This window comes from Solea solea, chromosome 20 (genome assembly GCF_958295425.1).
Source record: "Solea solea chromosome 20, fSolSol10.1, whole genome shotgun sequence".
NCBI classification, from domain to species: domain Eukaryota; kingdom Metazoa; phylum Chordata; class Actinopteri; order Pleuronectiformes; family Soleidae; genus Solea; species Solea solea.
Window position 1 is genome coordinate 7,356,798 of NC_081153.1, and position 25,418 is coordinate 7,382,215.

The 25,418-nt window shown below is 40.4% G+C and overlaps 2 protein-coding genes across 4 annotated transcripts; both read right to left on the reverse strand.

Moving 5' to 3' along the window:
• Window positions 1-983: 983 nt before the first annotated feature.
• On the reverse strand, window positions 984-3,738 carry LOC131447853 (uncharacterized). The gene is made up of 2 exons (XM_058619936.1): window positions 3,497-3,738; window positions 984-1,539 (listed from the first exon to the last, which is right to left on the reverse strand). The coding sequence occupies exons 1-2, from the start codon at window positions 3,736-3,738 to the stop codon at window positions 984-986; spliced, it is 798 nt and encodes a 265-aa protein (XP_058475919.1).
• Window positions 3,739-5,709: 1,971 nt separating this feature from the next.
• On the reverse strand, window positions 5,710-24,282 carry sfpq (splicing factor proline/glutamine-rich). Of its 3 annotated transcripts, XR_009234053.1 has the most exons (12): window positions 23,303-24,282; window positions 22,535-22,726; window positions 22,111-22,412; window positions 21,928-22,023; window positions 21,278-21,474; window positions 21,085-21,169; window positions 20,825-20,936; window positions 20,668-20,716; window positions 20,293-20,390; window positions 6,847-6,895; window positions 5,909-5,986; window positions 5,710-5,817 (listed from the first exon to the last, which is right to left on the reverse strand). XR_009234053.1 is itself a non-coding variant. In XM_058619430.1 (10 exons), exons 1-10 carry the CDS (start codon window positions 24,131-24,133, stop codon window positions 6,869-6,871), a joined length of 1,989 nt encoding a protein of 662 aa, XP_058475413.1. In that variant the 5' UTR covers window positions 24,134-24,282; the 3' UTR covers window positions 6,843-6,868. The 3 variants fall into 3 exon arrangements, 2 of the variants coding, with proteins under 2 accessions (XP_058475413.1, XP_058475410.1); XM_058619430.1 differs by lacking the exons at window positions 5,710-5,817; window positions 5,909-5,986 and having other exon boundaries at window positions 6,843-6,895; XM_058619427.1 differs by lacking the exons at window positions 5,710-5,817; window positions 5,909-5,986; window positions 6,847-6,895 and adding an exon at window positions 16,964-17,440 and having other exon boundaries at window positions 23,303-24,281.
• Between the last annotated feature and the right edge of the window lie 1,136 nt (window positions 24,283-25,418).

Sequence of the window (25,418 nt, forward strand, 5' to 3'; positions counted from 1 at the left end):
TGAGTTTGTTTAAAAAAACCATGTACATTTTACATTTGTACTATGTTGTTGATGGTGTAGGTAACTGGACATGACAGACCATTTAAGATTCCTTGTGTTTAGATAAGAGGCATGCAAATAATAACAATTATATTCTTCTAACAAACAAACCAGGTCATCTTAATCCCATATTCTGTGTTTTATATCTGCATTGAAAATTCTAACATGAAAAACACCCGCAAAAAAACACCAAACTATCACAGAGATACTCCAAATAGCTACAAAGAGGCACAACACATGTATAATCATATTCCCCCAAAAAATAAGGAAACATCATGCTTTTTCAGCATGCTGTAATAGACATTTCACACTTAAAATATCCAGGACACGGCCACTATCCTCTTAAATTTCCTTTAAATTTAATAAAAACATTTTTTATTTGTCATAAAATCAAGCTTGACTATGTCTCAGTTACTATTATAACACTCTTATTAAGCTCCATTTACTTGTGGTTCTAGAAGTGAACGACCATGTGTGTCTCTGCTTTTACATGTTTAGATCCACAAGTTTGTAGTGTGAATATCTACAGGAGTTCACAGACATTCAACACAAACATTATACATACATACATACATACATACACACATACATACATACATATATATATATATATACGTCGTCAGTAGCTTATTTCAAAAACATGTGGCTGCAACAGCCTCTGCTACTCTCTGATATTTGTGTCAGCAGATTTTGGGAAACCTGACTGCAGGGATTTGTTCCTTCATTGAAGAACAATGGTGAGGTCCAACACTGATGAGACCCAGATCAGATTCATGTCAGGGTTCTTTCAGACTAAACAGTGTCCACAGAGCCAGAAACATGCTTTAACATCACAGTTTGCTGCAGTAGTGTGGTTTCTCTTCTTTTGAACATATGCTACATCTGTCCACATACAACAACAGGTGGTAAACCTATCAGTGGTGTGTGAGAGTCTTTGGTGCCCCCTACTGGAGCTTCAGAGAGGTTATCTTACTGTCCAGCTCATCCATGAAACCTTCATCCACAGACTCACTGTCCACCTCCTCTCCTTCCACCTCTGTGGGCAGAAACACATGGAGCTGAGTGCGACCTGGACCAGCAGCTGGACCTGGAGCTGGACCTGAAGCTGGACCTGGAGCTGGACCTGGAGCTGAACGTTGACTGCAGCTAGGAAGACATGGCTTCCCTATGACAGACAGAAGCTCCCTCTGAGATGAGAAGTCGCGCAGCTGCGTTGCTGTGTCCACACTCAGGGTCCGGTTGTGGGAGTGACGTCGTGACCTGGTGCTGGGCTGGATGGCCTGGGAGAAGTGGATGTAAGTGGATGTAGGTCTGCTGCTGCAGTTATGGCTGCTGGATAGTGGTGGATGCCAGGTCTTAGAGGAGAGCAGTGCTGGTGACTTGGAGAATGTTGGAGGAGGTGGAGGATGTCGCTTTTGTAAAACTCCGGGCCACTGGATGTTGGAGAATCCATCAAAGGGGATGTTCTCGTTGAGCGTGAGCAGAGATGGTTCACTGAGGCTGTGGAGGAGCAGAGCAGAAAGAAAACATTTATGATAACAACATACACAAAATAAAGGTTAAGAATTTAGTGGCATCTAGTGGTGAAGTTGAATCTTGCACCTGACTGGATACTGCACCTTTACCTTCTTTACCTACATATATGGATTTACAGATGGCAAACTATTGTAACCCAAAGCACAATAGAAATTGTGATAAGATCATACTTGTGCCAATAAAGCCTCTGAAATGTAACACAGTGGACAGAGTGTATGACATTTACTGTACTTAAGTATCATAAGTCATTTCTGATATAAAATGTACTTAAGTTTTAGAAGTGTTAAAAAAGTGAGGAGTTAGGACTGAGCCATGGTGGATCAGTGGTAGGATGCGTTGTCTTTCAACTGGAAGGTTGTGGGTTTAATTCCTGGCCCTGCTAGTCTATACGTGTCCTGGAGCAAAGACACTTAACCCCATGTTAAAGCGAATCTCTATATAAATACAGACCATGAGCAACTCTTCTTCTTCTGGTTTAATTTGCAAGTAACAAAGAGAGTTAGAGGAAATGTAGTGGATTAAAAGTAGAAGTTGCTAGAAATACAAAAAGCAATGTACAGATACGTGAATTTTGTACTTAAGTACAGTAACAAAGTATTTGTACTTTGTTACTTTACAACACTGGTTGTCACTCAAGTAAAATTCACATTATTCCTCAGTATCTTTACAAAATCTCCTCATTTATTTGATGATGGTTATTCAAAACCTGCTGTGCTTGGGTGAGTGGAGGCCATCAAATACTCTGTGTGTGTGTTAGTGTGTGTGCTTCACTCAGGTTTCTCCCTCCTCTGAGCGAAGCCAGCGTGGCACCACTGGGTGCTGCATCAGACGACGGATCAGCTTCCACACCTGAGATTTATGACACACTGGTCCACACTGGCGGCCTCCACCCCCCGCGTGCTCAATGAAAGCCTTAACATAATGCTGTTAAAATTGGAACGCACCCCAGAGGAAACAATTACAGTGTAATTCCAGTCAGGCGTTGAAGCTGCACTTTGGCAGGAAGCTTTGCTGCGGCGAGCAGCAGAGAGGGTGGAGATGACAAACATCTGATTAATCACATTTAGAGCCACAGTGATAACAGCTGCATGATGGGAAATGTATGCCATGTTGACATATATGGTGGCTGTTATTGAACACACTACATTAAAGTGTTCATTCAGGTTTTTAAAAGACGTACTGACATATAATCAGCACGGATTTTGTTGTAAGCTCCCTCGACAAATAGACTCACCTAATTAAAGCTACACTTAGTAGCATGTACGCCACCTTGTCTCACTGTTTGACAGCAGTTTCTGGCTGTCAACGTTATTTATCCATAGAGAAAATCTGTGTTTTTAACCCACAGAAGAGTCTGGCCTTATGCTGCTGGTTAACCCAAATAAAGGATTTCAAATGCCAAAGTCACAAAAGTCTCTTTGTGTGCTGTGCTGAAAAGTTACACACTTTCTCCATGGACTTTGGTGTAGGGGAGTAGTGGAGCAGTTTCCAAGTGACAAAAACTTCAGTTTCCACTCAGAAAAGTCCGTCTAACAAGTGAGATAAAGTAGAAAACAAAGAAAACAAAAATGTCATAGACTTAAGCAGGTGTAGATTTGATGGGATGAGCCTTTTCTCTAGTGGCTAAAAATCTCATAAAAATGTCCACTTAAGGAAGAGCCCACATGTCTCAGTGTTACTGAGAAAAAAAACCCATTCATGGTTTTCTATACTATTAAACAAAATATTTCTGACCATCTGTAATGGAAAATATTAAAAAATACATCTGCAAATTTAGAAACATACAGAAGAATATATTATAAAGCAAACAAAACTGACCTGTTTTTGTTTTTTGTTATGTTTAATTGTGGTGTACATGTTTTAATAAACCTCTCAGTTTTATATTCCAGAGGAAAAAACCTGTGAGCAGCAATCATCATACCTGAGACGAGCCATGCTGCCTCTCCTGCCTCGCCCCCTGGCTGATGCTTTCAGAGACGGCAGCCTCAGAGGAGCTCTGCTGCCCCGGTTTCCTCCTCCCGCTGGTGACGCTGGCTGCACAGAGCTGGTGAGCAGACAAGTCCGACCCAGAGTCCCACTCTTCTGGACATGACAGGGTCCACCGATGTCCAAACCAAGGCCGATCACGGCGGTGGGCGGTGCAGCTCCAACGGTGCCACTCATTGGTGTCCGAGTGTGAGTCACACCTGGAGGGGAAATGGTGTTAAAGCGGATTTATGCTCCACTTAGGCTGTTTCCCAGTGAAGTGGACTGATGCAAAGACCTGGACCAATCATCTGACCGTCTGCAGGCCTCGGGGGGTTGAATGAAGAGGGGACTGTATGGCTCTAAGCTGCGGGCAGCGGACGCCATCAATGATGCATGTCCATGAATGATGCATGGCCGGTGCTGGTCAGGTGGACACCAACTACTTTAGCTGCTCTCCATCGCTCCCTTTCCCTCTTCCCCAGGTCAGTTTACAGTCGGAGTGAACAGGTGGTAAACGGACAGAGATACATGAGGTTATGATTCTAGTCCAGGAAATGTTCACAACATGGGAGCGAGCCACAAACACATTTAAAACCTTCCGCTCTTCTCTCAGACAGTTTGGTTTTTTTTTATTGTAAAGACACTTTATCCCACAGACATGTCGATTCCTTATATATACAGTATGTATGTTGCTGATAGTTTCCTGTAAATAAACTTGAACAGGAAGAAAAGTCATAAGCACACGACTGTTCTCAGCAAAATGCAACGTAACATGTTTGTTTGTGAGCCCCTCAGAACCCGCCGTCACATTTTATAATCAGGTGTGTACAAAAAACTGCAAAGACAAAGATAGTTAGAGACTTCCAATGTCAAAAGTTTGCTTCACTTTGGTTAAATGTAGGCCCCTCCATTGTGCACCTTTCCCGGGTCCCCCAAGTCTCTAGGAACACCCCTGTTTGTATAACAAAGCCAAGACACATGAAGGCACATTATTCTGTGTCTAGAACATTTGTTTGAATACTTTGTTCTCAGAAACTTGCTTAGTCACCAAAACTTCATCTACTTGTTTTAATCCAAATGTTTTTTGATGACCTAATATTTAATTTGTAATGTTTTATTTTAAATATATACAACTGTAGTGCAGACATAACATGTAGACTGGAGAGACAGAACATACGTGTAGCCCTTTGTTATATTTAACCAGATGAAGGGGAGAGAAAAAAGACAAATGGCTAAAGATATAGCAAAAGAAATTCAAACATTATTGGTCATTGGCTGTCCTTGTTTGGAAAAATTACTAGTTTCTTTTGCTGATTTCATACAGAAACAAAGGCACATCTTTAATATTATGGCTGGCCGATGTGAGCCCAATTTACATTTAAGCAAATTAAGAACTTAAATTGTGATTTAGAACAGAATATTTTTATCTGAACATTTCGATTATCAGTATTTTACTAAAAACATTCATTTAACTGGTACTCACTGGTCCTTTAGCAGAAATTGAAGATAAAATAATAGTATTGCATTGCATGTACTTTTACCTCATGGTGTCAATTGTTTATTATTAAGCTGCAATATGCAGCTCCATCAGTAAGTGTTGCTAAATGTAACACGACAGATTATCAGCTGTTATATCTCAAATGTTAATACTAAAGCTGAAAAACAAATTTTTGTAGCAAGGCTAGGTCAAGTTACAAAATTGACTGGAATTTTTTTTTTTCATAAGTCATAAGACTTTTGACTATTTGGTTGCCAACAGCTCTTCCTAGAACCAGTGTGTTGTTGTGACAGGTCACAGTTCAAGTCAGACAACACAGACCTGACCCACATTCGACCTCCCTCCCTGGAACTGTGCCTTTAAGACTCTAGTGGATCATCTTGCCTCCTCTAGGCTGGATGTCCTCCAGGGTTGACAGCCAAACCACAAGATACAGGTGTGATGGAGCAGCGGAAACACGGCAGCTCGGGCTGTAACCGTAGGCCTGCAAGACGCTGTGGTGGTAGTTAATCACCTGCTCAGAGGAGAAACCAACTCTTAACTCCACTACTTTCCTTAAATACAAATAGTCTCATTACATCAGCAGAATTACAATTTCAATGAGTACTGTTTTATGAAAACAAACTGTAAAATCTTATGAAAACAATAATACAAACGAAAACTCAAACTTGTTTTAATTCATTTATTAAAAAATTCAAAAACAGGAGCAAACATTGCTCCCCTCCTTTGACCAGCAGGACCTCTGCTGGATGCCTCCTGACACTGCAGCTCCAGCTCTGCAACACACAAGCAGCAGAATAAACAAGCTGAACATTAGTTTTACTGCACCAAGCACAGTCCTGAAAGATGAAGTGAAGTGTAACTAACATGGAGGTCGTCCTGACGTCATCGCAGAATCCCCTGCAGCTTTGACGTTTCATCAGACATCGTCTTTTTCTTTGTTTCCTACAAAACAACGAAAGGAGAAAGTTATTAATCCATTACCCCGACCCAATGAAAGCCTGGAACACTTCCATTGTTTCCCACTATATCACAGCACTACTTGCTCTTAGTGTTAATAAGAAAGCAGTGGATTGACGACTAAAATTTAAGAACACAGGTTTTTTTTATTTTTATTGCCAATTTTCTACAGTAAAAATGTTTATACGGGAAGTTTTAAAAGCCAAAGTCAGAACATTTTGATGTTCATGACAAATGAGGGATTGATGTAAAATTGTCAGTCAGGGGGGGTGCTGTGCCAATCTTAGCTACATCGGGCGATAGGCGGGGTACACCCTGGACAGTTCGCCAGTCCATCGCAGGGCCACACACTGACAGAGACAAACAACCATTCACTCTCACACTCACTCCTATGGTCAATTTAGAGTGTCCAATTTACCTAATCCCACATTGCATGTTTTTGGACTGTGGGAGAGAGCCGGAGAACCCGGAGAGAACCCACACACACACGGGGAGAACATGCAAACTCCATGCAGAACCCGGGTCTTCTCGCTGCAAGGCCAGAGCGCTAACCACTAAACCACCGTGTAACCCTGATGTAAAATTGGTTAAATAAAAATACAGAGTGTAGAGTTTCTCGATTACACTCTAAAAAAACTTGCATTTTATTTTCTAAGAATAACTATTTAAGTCAAGCAACACTAAAGTGAATTTTGTCTATGTTGTCTAAAATCCCCCAAAAAATCCCCAAAACTGACAAAAAATCTTTTTGAAAGGAATAAACCACACTTAACTGTGCTGACGTTTCAAGTTTAAAGGTTGTATTTTAAACACATTTACATTCACCTCATGACTGTGGAACTTACCATGGTTAGTGGATGTGGATCATCAGCCTCCTTCCACTGGTCCAGGCTCCTGTGGCGAGAAACACAAAGTGAGAGTCTGACAGTGAACTAACTGCTCAGCAGAATTTTTTTTTTTTTTAACCAAGACTTTAAATTAATTTAAAAAAAATACAAAAGCGGTGTCATGGTGTCACCTTTGAAAAACAATGCTTGAGTAACAGTGTTTAGTGTGCATGTGTGTTTATGTGTCTATAACCAAACACATTTTGGGTTTTTTGACTGTAAAACAAAAGGTTATACAGTATATGATATTAAAATGTGAACATGCATTACATGTAGATTAGACTGGGGTCACACTGAACGCACGAGCAGCATCGTAGAACCAAACATTTCTTTTCTTTCTCCCTTTTAAGCAAACTTGTCTTTGTTTCACAAGTTGTCTGTAAATACGGGATTGTTTTAAGAAATATCTTTAAATACACGATCCCCTCCCAAAGCGCTGTTGTACAACAGCCAGGCCCATTTGTGGCGCTGTAACGCTTCCACCGGAATACACCAAAAACGGAGAAGACGAAGTGGAACATGAGTAAAATCTTGTCTGCGTAAAAACTCAAAAAAATTGTAGCAAAACTTCTGCTTATTTCCCTAAACTCATTACATTACTGCCTGCATTTCATTTCAAAATTATCCTTTAACGCAGTATTAATGTCTTTTTCAATTACATATGTCCAAAAACGGCACGTCTTGTACATTTTTCAAAATAAAAGTGCTGTAATGTGTCGCCCAAATCCATTCAAGTACTTGCAGGATTGACTGCTGTGCTGTTTCATGCTTAAGTAGTTTGTGCAATTAATCGAGCACCGCAACCTATTTACAGAATTTGAAATACTTAATAATATAAGCGCACTGTACATGCATCCCGTGAGGGCCCGGCCTTAAATAGTATGTCAGTATGAGGAGAGGCACAGACATGAAGTGTGATGACAGTTCATACAAAAAGGTTAAAGAGTTACAGAAAACCACCTCGGCAAACTTCCATTTGTTCTGAAACTGCAGAGAAGACAAAACTAACTCAGGACAACATTCAAATGTGTTGCACTGCGGTGAATTCAGTTCCAGAGCCACGAGAAGCTGGACTTCATACGGACACGTCAGGGGAGTCACTGCAAAAACCTCCCAACAGAGTAACCATCTAGAGAAGGTGGTCTTTTTTTACTTGTGCCGACCGTTGTGTCAGCGCCCTTTTAGACAAGGCCATCAGGAGGCCAAGCGGGACATTCTGGCATCACACTCAGAGACAGGACGTGGAAAAAGGTTTTCACTGATCAGAACTTGATTAGAAAATGGATCACAGTGCAGAGAGAGATACACCTCGAGAGCCTCCAGGGCAAGTACCTCCAGGTCCGAGCTCGTCAGAGCACAAACTCCAGGAAACCCCAACGGTTCTTCACAGCTACGTTACAACTCCGATGTACAAGCAACACAGGGAAACGGCCACGGTCGTCACACACTGTATGATTTCAACGTGGCTGGCTGGTCAGAGGTCACTGGAATGATGAGGCGTTCAAGTGTAAAAGACAATACACGAGTAGTTCTTTTGAGAGGACAGAAGAGAGGAAGGCAAGAGACTAGTACAGCTGAAAATATAAAGTCTCTTGAGTGAAAAATGATCTGCTACAAAACATGATCGCTATCAAGTATAAAACTGTATTTGTGCTTCACATTCTGCCAAACAGAAATAACTGATATTAGGGGGATTTGGAAATACAGCCTGGTTTGCTTTGGGCGATGTAAACAAATATGAAGTGTCATGATATAGATTTAGTTAGTTTTCTTGATTATAGGCATGTTAAGTTTTCTATATGTTGACCCACTTCTTAAAAGACAGCAAATGAGTATAATTTCTTTAGCAGCACAATGTAGCAACTCATTTATATTTATGAACATTTGGCATTTCCAAAAGATGTTCTGTATCTTAAATTTAACTTAAAACATTGACATACATTTAAAAGGGTGGGCCATTTTTGCAAATGGACCAACAAAACAAAAACACCAAATTCAATATTTGGGAGTGCGTGGTGTAAATGACCATTTAACACACACACACACACACACACACACACACACACACACTTAAAAAAAAATTAGAAAAAAAAAATATATATAGTAGTGAAACACTGCCCTAGCAGGATGCAATCATCTCTCTTTACGTGCAAATTATGTTTTTCTTTTGTGGAGTTTTGAGGCTGCAGAGGATGTGATAAGTAGACTACATTGACACAGTGGCATTATAACGGTGAGCCACAAAAACCTGGGGATCAACACAGCATAAAGTAACTAAAGTAAAACTAAAGTGTTTGCGATCAACCTCTCAAAAAACAAACATGGGAATGTCCACTAATTACTGTGTCATGTTGATATGGTGAGCTAATTAATTAGTTAATGCACCAAATACTCAGGTTTTTACTGAAACACTGAAGCAGCAATTTCAAAATACAGTCAATGTGCATTTTTAAAAGGATAATTTCTCCATTAAGGGAAATTACATAGTAAAATGCTTTTGACAGTTCAGCCTTTACCTTATTTTCAATAGCATTAATTTTTCCTACCCATACAACACTAATGAACACAAAAGAAGTTAATCTGTGAGTGTAGATACAATGAGGTGAGAATCAATCCTCAATTTGTAATCCATTATATTGGTAAATACAAAGAAGCAAAAAAACACTTAAAATATGTTGATCTTAAATAGAGAATGGGGTGTCATAATCAATGTACAGCAAACTGCATTAACATACGATGTCTGACAGATTAACACATTCAGCCATCCCACCCAGAGTGACCCAGTCAGCACGTCCAATCCCATGTACCACACACATTCCACATTGAGGCATTTTCCGCACCCATCGACGACACATTTTTGATTTTTCCATGAGACACTTAAAACAAACTGTTTCTGAGAAGGCAGTGAGACGTGAAGCCTCATTATTAGAGGCACCAAACCAGAAATCACATTCTGTTCAGTGTCTTGATGCAAAATTAGAGACTCTGGCTTTCTGAGAACTACGATAGAAAAAAAATTATTTTGCAGAGAAAGTCTGCAAAATTAGAGACTTTCTGGCTTTCTGAGAACTACATTAGAAAAAAAAAAAAAAGTCATCATGTGCGTTTGCCTCTTTGTTCGCTTATTTTCACTGCTGATCACCAACAAAGTTTGAAATGCTGAAAAAAATGTATGTTTGCAACACATTTAACTGTAGTTAAAGCACATTTACACACACCTGCGGTATTTAAAATGTGTTGAACCAGTGACTCAGCCGTCCAGTCTGTAGTTTCCACGCATACACAGAGAGGTTTGAGTACTACAGCCACACACATACAATAACAGCTCAGGCTGTGACGTTTTGCCACAGCAACACACAAAAAAAAAGGTTTGAAGAACAGAGATCTGCACTGTGATGCCATTCTTTGCAAGTGTGATGCCAGAAGCCCTGTAATGTCACTCTGAGCAGTGACACGGGGAAGAAGAGTTAAAGTCATGATAGAGCTATGCAACTGGTATTATAGACATGGATGGGGCACTTACCTTTCGTGTTCAGCTGATCTGTGTAAGCATACCTCTGGCTGCAGTGCAAACATGTCCAGGCTTTACTGTCCACTGACTTGTGCAGCACTACTCATCGTCATTGTAACCCAACTGCAGAGAAGAGCCTCTACTGTGGACTGGGGCAGCCTGTCTCTGACAAGCTGGCTGACAGCAGCTAACGCACCTCACATTTACCCAAACACATGACACAAACACATACACACACACTCAAAAACAACATCCTCTCTTCAGCCAGAAGGTGCATGAGGCTTCCTACCTCGGGTAGTCTGGTGAGCAAAGGCGATTGGTCAACCGACAGGTATCTGATAGTGTAGGGGTTAAACATCATGAGGCCTTTCTCTCACGTGTCTCTAGGAGATTGTTAATGAGAGTCAAAGCTTTGGCTTTGATTTGGACTTCTGGATTTTATCGATGCAAAATAAGAACATGTTCCTGTGGAGGGCAGCATTGCACCTCTCGTATATGCCTGCCCGAAATTAACAGAAGACTTAAAGAACATCTATGAATTCTGTATAATTACTTGGAAGTTAATGATAAATGTGCCTTTCTTATAAATTAAATATTTACTACAAAGTATAAGGCCTTATCCACACAGAAACAGAATTTTCCCAACAAGATACTAGTGGTTAAATGTTTTCCATAAATTGCATTGTCTCAAGGAAAGTCTTCATTAGGAACTCCAAACACAAGACAACCAAGATGGAGACAGAATGCAAGAGATAAGTTGGGTTATGACATCATTTTTCCAATGTTGCACATTGGTTGTACAAACACAAAATGCAAGAGTGGCATCATAGGATTTTTTTCCAGTCCCGTTATCCAAAATATTAGCATTTTAGGACTCTCAGAAACTGGTTCTGTGTGGATAAAAGCTGATACGATACAAGAAATATATATACGGATCCTCCTAGCATGTACAGGCCATTCGAATTATTGTTTAGCTGAAAAATGTCAGCATCAGAACACAACATTTGTATTTGAATTCCGCCATGTTATGAACATTTGTCGGCATAAGAGGAAGTCCTCGTCATGAAGGTCGCCAGTACATAGTGACTTAAGCCACAACAAAATTTAAACTTGAATATTTTGGTGATCACTTCATTGGTTGGAAGTTGATTTTTTCACTATTTTCTTCTGGCCCAACAATTATGACAGATTCATCACTAAAGACATTAGCTGCAGCACCAGTACTTACTCTGTACTTCTTTAGCTTGGTGGTAACTCATTTTGACTTTAAATTTCCAATAACGTGTCTTCATAACGGGTCTTGAAAATATGGGAAATCTCAGTGTCAGAAACATCCATGCTTAATGCTGCCCTTCAATATATTTAAGACGTTTTAAAAGGCGAGTACGAGTAAGAACGAATGCTACTCCCAGCAATTATCCTTAGCTCTTTAAATTCATAAACACATTACCGAGCCAAAGGAATAACGACATGGAGCCTTAGACATCTCCATATGATCATATATTACACATGTTCTGCTCATGTATATACACTTGAGGGCCCATCAACCATTCATCTTGTATAGGCTGATTTTCCAAATTTCCTGTTTCTTATGAAGTTTGGCGTACATATCATTAGCATTTACCCAGATGGCTTGAAGCAGCCCATGAATATTTGCTCATCATCCTTCTGAGAAAACCCATAGGGGGCCATTTCTGTCAAAATCTCACAGCTGATTAGCTTTTACAATTGTAGCATGCACATGTTTCAGTCAAAAATAGATGTTTAAACTGATGCAAGTGAAGCTAATGACTAAAATTTGCCGTCTTTGCATCCGTCACGTGGTTCTCTTGACTATCTGTTTACCAGATTTGAAATTGTTTGAAAATTACTGGTGTAGGTGTGCTTTTAAAAATGATTAGTAGTGCATTCAAACAATTGGCATGACATAAACGTCTGATAAATGTTGTCAATGTCAAAGATTTGCTTCCAATGGCCTCAATGACAGAATATCAACTTTCACACATAGGAAAATATGTTCCTTCATGTACAACACTGCTACATAAGAGCCATAATATGTTCAACATCTAAGCTGTGTATATTTATAGCCTCCCTTATGGTTTAGTCAAGCGACCTCGTTACTGTTGGCCAATTCCACCAACCAGCAACAATGTGCTTTTTTGTTGCTTTCTTTTTTTATATCTCCACTAACAAGATTTTGCGCTTATCCACAATCTGACCGCATTCATTCAGTGTGTTCTATGTTGAAAGGAGTAAAGAAATGTTAACTGCCCTGGTAGGACTAGTGTTATGTACATTGTACTCACCAGGGTTCTTAGGCTGTGAGGATCTTATTTTCAATCTATGAATGCGAAGTCAAAATGTGTTGGCAATAAAGGGACAACCTAACGTCAGTTCTGGGTTAGTTCTTTACTGGTGCGACAATGGTCAAATCGTTCCACTACCTACCACAATCAAAAGGTAAATGTAATTTCTGTTTAAAAGCAGGTGAAACACTGCTCTACGTAGCTTCAGCTAGATCCGAGGTAACCAGTGACTTCTCATAGTCCAACACCTTTAAAGATGGCCAAACCTGTTAAAGAAAAACAAATGGTACACAACACCAACAGACATACAGAACATTGCAGGTTTTAAAATTTACAATTCGTTCCAATTAATCTACCAGAACCTTTAGAGTAGATTTGTAGTCTCCCATTGATGAGGATCATATGCTGTGTGGAGAAGGAAATATGGTTTACACTAGCAAACCCTAATATATGAACCTTAAGTATACTTATCTACATTAATGTGTTAACAAGTTTTTATTTTATGGTAGTGAAATGCTTTATCTTACCAAATGTATTAAATATAATTTAACTTTTCAATAACTTTCACATTCTTAAATTAAGAAAAATGACTTAAACTTGAAGCTGTTCATAAACTAAAACACAGAACTTTCGCTCACTTTAAGATAACTAAATGGCACCTCAAGCCAATTCAAGAAAAATGTGCTTGAGGCATTAAGAATCAAACAGAAAAGTGGTGGAGAATTCATATCCAATTATTTGACTACTATTTGTAAGTATAAAGATCACAAAACAAACCATGGTTTTCCTTCCATTCTCTATTTTATCTGCACACTGACAGATCAGGGTAAGTCAAAACCTTATAGCCCATGTTTGTGCCAAGTAAGTCAAAGAGAAAGCTATGGTAATCATAAGATCTGGAATAACAGATCATTAATGTCTCCGGTTACATCAGACGTGTGCTATGATCAGTCTCTTAGGATGATCACACCAGGGAGAACAGTGATGTACCAAACTATTAGGTACAATTACAGGAAGGTATGGGACATGGGTCCCCAATGTCAACTCGGGTTACTCTGCAGACAAACACAGATGTTTGTTAGAATTAATGAAGACTACTGTTCTCTTGAGTTCAATTGTCCGTCAACTTGCATTAAAAAATGTGTCATTGCATTTATGAACAAATTTGGTCATCCAGAAAGAGTCTGGAATAATTGCCAGTTAAAAAAATAAATAAATCCCAAGTACAGTGCCATCTACTGGCATATGAAACCAGTTGCTGGTAGCAATTTCTTGTAAAAAACACTAAAAAAATAAATATTTGCTTTTCCTTGAAACCTTTGTGGTTTTCTAGAAACACGGTTTCATCATTTGAAGAGGAATAAAAATGCTTCAGTGCTAATTCATTCCATAATACAGCCAATACTTGTTCCAGGGTCAAAATGTACTGATGTTACTGCAAATCTGCATGTTGCAGTTCAATGATTCAGCATAATACCAGGCTGAATCTTTTCAACACTGGATTTAAATCATTTCTCCCATGTGTTCCTGAGGTAACACTTAAACAGCCTCAAATTCCTCCATGGTCCACAATCACTGAAAGTTGGTCAAACCTGTTAAAGAAAGAATGTACAAAACACAAGACACGCGTAACATTTCAGGTGCACAACGCAATAGCATTACCAAACTCGTCAGAGTATGTGTGGTCCTGAAGTTTCAGGGGTTCCAAGATGCTGCTCAAAGCAGCAAGATTTCCTAGGCACCGTTACAAGTAAACATTGCAGATTCAAACTGCAAGTTCAGAAACTCCAGACCTCTTGACAGTTTCAAATATTAGTCCAACTACCACGGGATACACTGGAGTCCTGTTACAAGTCCAAATGTTGTCCGCCACTGTGCAGTCAAACACTGCGATGGTTGATGTCATCAACGGGCCCAGGTTTATGTGGTTCTGATTTTAATTATCTTAAGCAATGGCAACTGTAGCTTCTTTTACACTTGGTGCTGCACATCACTGTCCAAAGGTTTAAATCAAACACACAGGCAACGGTTTATCTTATCAGCAGTAATAACGTTAATGGCGGGCAGGTAAACTGATACTGGGCGCTCAATAAAGCCACTATCTGTCCTTAGAATACGAAAAATAAAACCAACGTTTATCTTTAAGGTACTGAAAATTAGGGCAAGGTGCCAACAAGAACATACCACTATAATTTAAGGTAATCGCCTAAATAGAAAAGAAAAATGGTGGAGTCACATTTTCTTGAATACGACTGGCTCTGCTTTATCTGTTGACATGTTTAACTCACAGAAAGTCAAGTTAAATGTCATACATAGGGGTTTAAAATTAAAAGGCAAATTAAATGACTTGTTCATGTAACTCAAGGACTACGACTCTTCAGCGATATATGAAATGGAGCCAGGTGTTCAGATGTAACCAAAGTTACATGGTAATACATCCATCTTGTGCCGACATGGTGACTTGAGTGGGACCAGAATGGGCAAAGAACTTGTAAATTCCCACGCACAGTTAAGTTGAACTATGGTTGTAGCAATGCCCACTTTCATCTTGTCAGTATAATGAGGTTTCAAGTTTAGCTTGGAGCTAGTTGTTAGCATTTCAATAGACTATAAATATCACATTCTACAAGCAGACAAACATAAAATTGGTCTCCTTGTCAGACCGGCTGATGGGTATACGAGAGTCTGAATTTTGCAATGTTTTTGTCTCCTCTGTGTGGCGGATTCTTCTATTATTTCCAGGAATACGCCATGATTGGTAACTTGGCGTGCACGCACGCACGCACGCACGCACGCACGCACGCACACACACAAAGCTACCAAGACAGCTCCAGTCCAACTGAAGGTATATACGCTGTAGGAGTGAGTGGTTAAACTCCATCACATACTGACTTTGAGAAATCAATATTAGTACAATTTCAATTGTATGTTTGGTTCACAACAGAGGATCACTTTTTCCATCATGTAACTGGGTGATGCAACAAACCAATTAAAATGCATGATTGACAGTCATAAAATTAAAGTCAGGGTGTTAAGAGGACATAATATTGCCAAAGTCTTTATGTGATTAAGACCCTGGATTATTCTCTTCATAAACATCCTATAGTCACTAAAATGTATTAACTTCACTTGCCGGTTAGAGGACAATGAACATTTACTGATATTTACCCAACAGTCTCACATATGTTGGTACTAGTCACTACAATCATGGTTATTTTTTTTTTTACTTAACCACAGCTATCATACCTTTTTTTAAATAAATGGCCAGAACCTGCAAAGTGCAAAGGGGCCAACTGTTACTAATGTGACAGTGAGAGTAACCTTTGTCCAGTTACATAACTATGAGGAATGCAAACTCCAACTAGGTCGTTGAATAAATGATGGCGACCCCGATCACTTTCTGAAAACATGTCAGGCTTGGATCCCTGCAACCCTTATGTAGAGGATAAAGCAGTATAGAAGGAATGAATCCAGTTACTATGAAGGTGGGGACCTAAAATAAAAGGTAGTTTGTCCACAATGGATTTCTATAGGTCTTCAGTGTATTGAAGTGCATATTCACCCATCCCAGGCCCAGAGCATGAGACACACACTCAGGTGGACTGTGCGTCAGTGATACAAGCACAAGGTGGAGACTTATTTGTCCACTTGGTAAACTGACAACCACACACACACACTAAACCACAAGTGTTCTTAAAGGTTCCATGTGCATTATTTCTGCTTTCCTGAAGTGTGAGCAGACATGCTGGATAAACTGCACTTAACATACTGCACCCATTTAAATGAGATTTTAAATGGTTCTGACTCAGTTCCTGCCGAGTGCAGTGTTTGTAAAAGTGAACAGCAGAGTTGGGCATTAAAAATGCAAATTTAATTGACCCTCTACTGTCTGGTCTTTATATATCTCAACAGATAGTGCACATCTTACCAGTGCCATTCTGTTTTTAAGATATTCATCTCCAGCTAATTACTACTTTACGACTAAATCCCCATTATACGAGATTTCATATAAAGTGCAAAACTGATCTAATGAAAAACAGATCATGGTGTAACTTGTGCTGGCTTTGTTTTTTTTGTGTTAGTAATGTGTCACTTTGTTTCAGAGATCAGGATTATGTCAGAGATAATACATAGATCCTTTAAGTCCTAATGTGGTATATAAAGCCATATTTACGTGCGCGAACAATGAAAATTGTTTGCTTTGGTAACGTAGTGTATATAAATCTTTTTATAAATAAATGTTTAAGATTTGACCGGATAGAACCAATGTGTCTTTATTATAATACATGCTTTGATTCCAAATGTATGGCACAAAACACAGCCATAGAAAGTTGAGAAAATGTTACAATTATCACGTCACCACGACTCACAGAGCATAATACACCTAGAAAAGAAAATTGTACATGTTTCAGAAAGAACTAACGCATCACATGAGGTTGAGCTACCTTACTACTGACAATACAAACTAAAAAAAAGAAAAAATATTGACTATGTCATAAAACGAGAAAATTGTCAAGCTAAAATATAGCAACAACTTCAACTTAAATACAAGAAATGCGACTCAATGTGTTGGTTTTGAAAAATCTGTACAAATGCTGCTGCTGGATGCATCAAAGTGCAGCGTTTAAAAACGGGGTTTCTTAGTGGGACCATCAAATTCCTCGCGGACCCTGCCGTACCCGGGGTTACCAGGACCCATTCCCCTAGGACCACCCTGGGCAAAGCGCTCATTGCGCTGTGGTGATCAATTTGCAAGGGAGGCAAATAGGAAGGTGGAGAAATATGGTACGGGATAGAGTCAGAGCGCAAGAGCACAGTTCATGTCCATGTGAGGTGAACAAAAGGGTGGTTTGTTTTACATTGTGAGCAGATTTACAACACAACCAGCAGGAGACACATCCGAAGAAACCGTTCGTTCCAATATGAAGGTCCACAGGTGCCACAGGTTACATACGGAAAAGGAAGAGAGGGTAATGCTTTCGTTAGTCAGTGCCTACCTATCATGAGCTCTCCAGTGCATGCCAAGAATAGCCTGTTGTCCTCACCAGCCATCAGGTGAAGCATCTTTTAACTAGGGCTGTCACTTTTTTCCAGAAATCATGTTCGAACATCACGTTGATCATTATGCGACATGCTTTTCATGGCTATTTTCCCCACATACACAAATGTGAGGACATTTATTGCCATTGCTATTAGCCATGTGAGGTTGATCACTTGTTGCAATGACTCAGGTGGAGCCAACAGCTAAGCTTACAAGCTAGTCCACAGACTTGTTTGTTACTTTGACTTCTGTGGTGTAGAAACAGAAATTATGTTCATACGCTGCCGATGCTGAGCTTGTGTCTCAGCAAATCAACATACAGTAACATCACCATCTTACTCTTATGAGCCAGAGGGCATTCAAAGTGGATCAAAGGCCAAGCAGCATTCACAGCAACCTCTGCTGGGTCGTGCGGCGTTTACTCCACACGGTCTGATACACTACGCTGTACATATGAATGTCGAGTTCAAACTATTTAACAAAATTCAGATAAAAGGTGACAGCCCTATCTTGAACTTAAGGTATTCATCTTTTTCTGATAAATATGGCAACAGATACATGTCCAAACCTCTTAAAAGAGGTATATAGAATGCTGCAAAAAATGCATAAATCTAAAAAGATCTTTTTTTTTTAAAAGACTCGACCAACTGGTTTAACTCAGAATTTGGGAAAGGGTTAAGAAATTTGATGCTGAACATAGAAAAGGAAGTTCATGTGCTAATTAAATCCTGAACCTGCTCAGAGCCTCTTACAGCACCAGTTTAACTACATATTTTATCATATTCCAAATGCTGAAAGTCCAGGGATGTATTTACATGCACTTGGGCACAGTAAAATGTCAACATTGCACAAGACATTCAGCTCAAAACTAGATTGATCATCAATGTGCACTTCATTTGTCAGTTCAGACCACTTCTGTGAAACTAGAGTGAGAGGAGGATGGCTCAATTTACAACATGAAGCTGTGGTAGATAAATTAAAACAGAGCAAACGATGCAACGTAGTAAAACTGTATTAATATGAATGCAAAAATGTGGCGTCATTAATCTGTTTAGCCTATATCATTATTAGACATGCTAACTGTCATGATGCACACTAGTGACTACATGGTTTGTGAAACTTGCTTTGCAAACATCAACACTGCCACCGACTTGAACAGTTTAAGAAAATGTTCTAAAATCACTTAAGACTAAAAGAATAGACCAAAGTCAACACAACCTATTTTTCAAATACACACCCTATTGAGGTAGCAGCATAAACAAGCAACTTACAATAGAACAAAGCTCCGTAAGAGGGTTTACAATGCTGGAAATGCTTTTCGCTCATGACTCTGACTGACAACTATAACCAGAAAACTGGGGGTGCACCAATTTGTCAGTTTTGGCCTTTCAGCAAATAAGATGTCATTCAGCATTATGCATGTTGATGTTAATCTGGGATAAATAAATAGAGAAAAAAAACGTATTCTAACTCAATCACTGTTTGAAAAATACAAACAGGTTCTAAAACACTTGTTTGTGATGCAGTGATTCCATACGATTGTTGGACTAAACTTAGTTACTTTCACTTAAATGATTATTTATGGCGATTTCTTTGTCATTGCCATGAACAAAAACTTAAATTATTAAAAAGCATACATTTCAACCACATTGTTACTTTAATGTAACATGTGTTTTTAAGTATTGTATGGACCCAGATTTTCATCATTAGAAGATAAAAAAAGAAAAAAAACTTGAAACCGGTACCATTCTGCCAGACAGAGACCATTCAACAACATCATTGAAAACACAAGTTCACGAGGCCATGCCTGCCCCCATCAATTTGTCCTGCTGTAAATTAGTTTAAGTAATCTTTTCAAAATGTAACATCATTTACCATCAGCCTGCACTAAAGGCTTTACAACTGCTCAGTTTAAAAAAAAATTGGTTGATGAGAAGGTTAAGACTGCTGGTCCAGAAGGTAGAAATACACCCCCCTTGCAGGTCTCATGTTAATTGCCACCCAAAAAACACAACAGATGATGCATGGAAACTGTTAACACAGTATGAAAAACATGTTTTATAGCTGAATAAGCACAATGTCACCTGTTAAAGGAAAATAACACTGGTGGATGCCAGCCTGCCCTTTGGTCAAGAAAAGTGCCTGTCCAGCTCATGTGGGACAGGGCTTGCAATACAAGTCCACTACACAAACAGCATGATGATAGTCAGAGAAGCCACTGAAGTCTGTCTACTGTTGTCACACAGCAGTGTCTAATTATTTAGTGCAGGATGATGGTTTCTTAGCTTAAGACAGTAAAACTCAGGAGATGAAAATTGAGGGGGCTTGGCTTGTCTGTGCAGGAAAACTGACAGGCAGCATATCCATCAGTCAACAACCAGCAAAAGCCACTTGGAGTGGCTGTGACAAAAATTATCCACAATTGCCAATCCTGCTTGGCAAACTGACTTCTATATTTCAAATAAGCCAGGTGTCTTCTCAACAAAAAGAAAAGCCCAGCACAAACTACATTAACTACTGATCTTCCCAAAAGTGGGATACATTACCATTTCGTTGCCCATCAGGCCTCCAGCGGCTGGTCCCATTCCCTGCTGTCCCTCGAAGCCCATTGGGAACTTCTGGTTGGAACCATTGAAGGGCATGTCTAAGAGAAACAAGACAAGTTAACATAACTGTAAATGGCATGAGCTCGCAAGCGCCAATGGCAAAACTGGTAAGGTCTAACCAGACTTTAACACCACTGTGCTATTTCCTGAAAAGGCAGTCAAACAACTTATAAGTAAAAGTAGTTTTAAATTGAAATCGTGCCATTGTTTTTGATTTACTTAGTTCTTGTCTTTTAATTTGATCACATCTGTTATTGAAGTTTGTGATACAAAGCAATATTTTATGTTGTTTAATAGAAATATAGGAACACTTACCACCCATGCCTAAAGCTCCACCGGGATTCATTCTCATTTCCCTGTCCCTCTGTAACAAAGAGAAAAGACAAACATTAGTCCAGTAAAATATTGATGAAACATCTCAGTCATTTGATCAGGAGCAAATTTTTAATACTTCTATCAAAAGTCAACTCACATCCATGAAGTTGCCCATCCTGTAGTTCTCCTCTCGCTGACGACGCACCTGTTCTTCCATCTCCCTCTTACGCAACATCTCCTCCTCTCGTCGCCGTCTTTCTTCCTCTTGTCTGTTTCAACACAGAAAACATTCAATCACATGATTTGGGTTGAGCGCAAGATGCTAAATATCTAAATTTGTACCGTGTTTATGATGTCCAGGGGAAATAAAACCATCAATATCAATCACCAGAGTGAATTTCTAAAAAAGACAAATACCTGAGCTGCATTTCTTTCCTCTTCTGCATTTCCTGACTGTGCATCTCCTCCATGCGCCGTAGTTCCTCTTGTCTCCTCAGCAAGTCTGCAAGGACACAAAGCCAAACCAATTAATTGGTGCAAATTAAGACAACACCTCCCCAAAAAAATCAGTTTCCCTTCACCCAGCCTGACAAGATCACACCACACTTGCCTTGTCGGAGCAGATTGGCCTGGTGCTCGTGGTAAGCATCCTCCATCTCGCTCTCAAGTTTCTCACGGGCCTCGCGCATGTTCTTCTCCACCTGCTGCCTCTGCTGCTTCTCCATTTCATCAAGCGACTTCCACCTCTTTGAGTACTCAAACTCAAAAGTGCCAGGACGTGCAAAGCGAGGTGGTTCTTCACGCTCTCTGTGGACACAAGACAAAGTTTTACTGCCTTCTGTGTTAGCCAAAATGAGAGTTTGTATTTTCTTTGGCCTTTACCGGCACAGAATATGATGTGATATGTGGATAAAATAAATTGTAATGTTCTGTCAAAGCACTGCTTCCAAAAATCTTTGCACTGTGCAGTATTTGGCTTTCAGAAATTCTTTTTAAAGTAGTTAAGACAATCCCATCCCCCTCCTGCCCTTTATTCCCCATCATTAACATCTGCCATGTCACACAGAACATTGCTTAGTAACAGCTGTAACCCCTGAATGCCCCCCCTCCCCCAACATTACCAGGACACCATCTGCTGTTCACAAAATAATGTGAGGCAGTTAAGGCATTGTCAATTCAACAGGAAATAAAAATAAGAAGATTTGTTACTACTTTGACTAAGACAAAATAGAACCATGACAAAAATAGCAACATGCTTACGCTTGATATCTGGGGTTCTTCTGTGCTAGTTTCTCTGGAAGACCATCTTCATCATCAAACTGCTCAAGTGGCTCAACAATAACAGGCCGGGGTGATCTAAGGTGGGTAAAACAAATTAACATTAAAATGCAAAATATAACAATTTAATGGGTACCCATTTAATAATTATGTAACTTCACTTACGAACTGAGTAAGAAGATGCCTTCATTGCACCGGTCCAGAGCCTTCCTGGCAGCAGGTTTGGAGGCAAACTCTACAATGCCCTTGCCTGAGGAGCGCCCACGGTCATCTACAATCACAATCGCCCTCTCAACCATTCCAAACTGCGAGAATGCTTCCTCCAGAAGTTCGTTGGAGACATACGGGGACAGGTTCTTGATTGACAGAGCTGCAGAATGTGTGGCAAATCGGACACGCAGTGGTCTGCCTCTCATTGGTGTGTCATCCAACTCTGCCTTTGCTATCTCTGCAAGTGCCCGGGATTCCTGTAATAAAATCACATACTTGAAATTTACCCAAACCAGCAACTTGAAACAATGGCTATGTAGCTTTGAGACAAATCTTACTAAAAATCATTACAACCATATTTAAGAGCAGGGAGTCTTACCAGTCGGATGAAACCAAAGCCTTTGGCTTTGTTGACAAAGACCTCACTTGGCTCTCCATACTTCGCAAACATTTTCTTCAACAGTTCCTCTGTGATGTCATTTGGCAGATTACCGATGAACAGGCGACAACGCTGTGTATAGGTCTTCTCACCTGGTTTCAGCAGCATGGACAACGTTGCTTTAAATCCTCCCTGAAAAGACATGCGTTGATATGAAAAGTTATTATCTCAAATATCCTGGCAAAACAAAAACAAAAGCTATGTTCACATATTATAAACGTTTTAAAACCAAAATACTGATTACAGGACATAATTCAAATGGACGAAGTGCCCATCCCCCACACATTGTCTATATGCAAAGATTACGACGTGACCTACTTGTTTAAATAATTTTTCAGAAAACTACCAAACACAAGAAAGCAAATTGTTATATCAACAAACGTGTGCAACGCAAAAGAAAAGTACCGTTTAACATCACATTTCGTCATTTTAATGACCATAGGGTTCGGAAACAAAATGGCGGATTGTTAAAGCTACAAAACTAGGGGTGCGCGTGATTTCAATCACCGCCCGTACCGCCGCACTATGTCAGACGGACTGCCTAAAGACCGAGTGACGATTACAGGGATTAAATGGCAACCCCGCCCGTTTGAGCCCAGTAGCACTACGAATCGAGCGCACTCTCAGTCGTACAATAAAGAGCTAGCATTAGCCAATTCCAATGGCCGCCGACGCCAATAATAAGTTACACAAGAAAAAAACACTGACCTGTGAATCGCCACCATCGGTCTCCATTGCACCCGTATTTTCTTGCGGCGCATTTCGCTCGTCTTTCTTTGGCGCCTGTTGCCCGGCCCTCTGTCCATGTTGTGGGCCCATCCTCTGGCCCTGCTGGTGGCCCATCCTCTGGCCTTGTTGGGGCCCCATTTTCTGACTCTGCTGAAGACCCGGCCTGTGGCCCTGTTGGGGCCCCGGCTTCTGGGCTTGCTGAGGGACCGGCTTCTGGGCTGGCTGAGGGATCGGCTTCTGGGCTTGCTGAGGGATCGGCTTCTGGGTTTGCTGAGGGATCGGCTTCTGGTCTTGCTGAGGGGCGGCCTTCGGGCTCGGCTGTGGGGTCTGCTGCTGTCCGTTAGTATTTCCTGCCGGCGACTTCAGCTGTTGGTTCTGGTTCTGATTCTTGTTGGTCTGGTTGGCCAGCGGGGGGGTGATGGCGGGTTTCGGTGGTGGGGACTGAATCGTCGGCGGTTGCGTCGGGGTTGTTGGCTTCTCCTGTTGTGTCTGTTGTGGCTGTACTGGTTTCGGCTGCTGCTGCATGGGGCCTTTCATGGTGAGAGCCGGGCCGGGACTCGGCGGAGGGATGATGGGCTGTGACTGGTTCTGTTGCGGCTTCGGGGGAGTCATCTGTGGCCCTTGGTTGTTCGGTTTGTTAAAGTTATTATTCGCCCCCCTCCGATTCTGGTTGTTATTTTGAAAAGGATGGGTCCTGAAATGTGGATTTCCCATTAGCCCACCGCGCATCGGGCCGCCGGGCCCACCGCCTCTGCGTGCCTGAAAATGGTTCATCCCGAATCCACCGCGATTGTTGTTGAATCGATTCATCGATAATTATTATAATTATCTTCCAGACGTGTTATTTAAAAAGCAAGAATGTTTAAGTCTTGCTGCGTTGCAACCGTTCACGGCTGGATGTTAGCAGGTCGAGCTTCTCAAAATGGCGACTGCACTTTGAAGAAGAAGAGTCTTTCTTTCTCGGGCTCAGTGAGAACCGCCCAGCCGCGTTCATTGGTCCACTGCTCGGCAGGAGGAGTCACCAGAGCCAGTCTGCTGATGCGACCTTGTTTGAATTTGGTTGGTGGGTGGGCGATTACAAAAAAACAGCCAAATTACTGGAGATATTTTAAATGTTCCTGCTTTTTGGTCCACATGCTCTCAAGTCTTGTAACCCATTGAACGTTTCAACCACGTTTCGATTTCATCATAATGTATTTTCCATAGCAAACGGGACTATGCTCTGCCTTTGATGTTTGCCCCTTATTTATTTATGGTGAAATTAGCCTTTAATCTTTTCTCCTGAATCATTGCTAAGGGAGTTTTTTTCTTCATTTTATCAACTAATAAGAGAAGTTAGAGTTTATAATTCCTGTTTGTCATAATGTATCATTTATATGGGTAAAATGGTAGCACAAGGTTTGCAGTGATCCATTTGAAACAGGAAAAAACCTTCCTACAAATGACATTTTTCAGATAGATAAATGAAAAGTGAAAAGTGTATCTTCGACTTTTTGTTTAATTTCACTTATATCACATTTGGTGTAAACACACAAGTAGAGAAACCATTTACTATGGTGCCCATCTGACCCCCCCAAAAAAAACAAACAAACAGTGGAAATAGACCAGAGGGGTATTCCAGAAAGCGGGTTATGTGAGAACTCTGAGTTTGTTAACCCTGAGATGAGGTAAACTCTGAGTTATCCGTTCCAGAAAGAGAGGTAACTTAAACTCTGGGTCTGTTACTGCGGTAACTTACTCTGTGAACATAACCTGCTCGCTGGCAGGTTTACTATAAGAAACCCAGAGTTTCTACCTGTCTCCTCCCACACGAAGAAAGCAGTTAGACATGGATTGCCTATTCATTAGAAATCCAATCGACATCGAAGCCGTATTTATTAGAAATGCATTACGTCGTGAGAGAATCTTCCGACCCAGATTAGACGTTTTGATTAAAAATAAAAGACAAATTCACATGTGATTTGGTTCTTCTTTATTCTCTAAAAGTACAAAAGCAACAGTCTGGATTTGTAATATAGTTCCAACTATTAACATATTTCACATATTCACCTGTTTCACCATGACAATGCACCCACCTCAACTGGCGTTCAAGTAA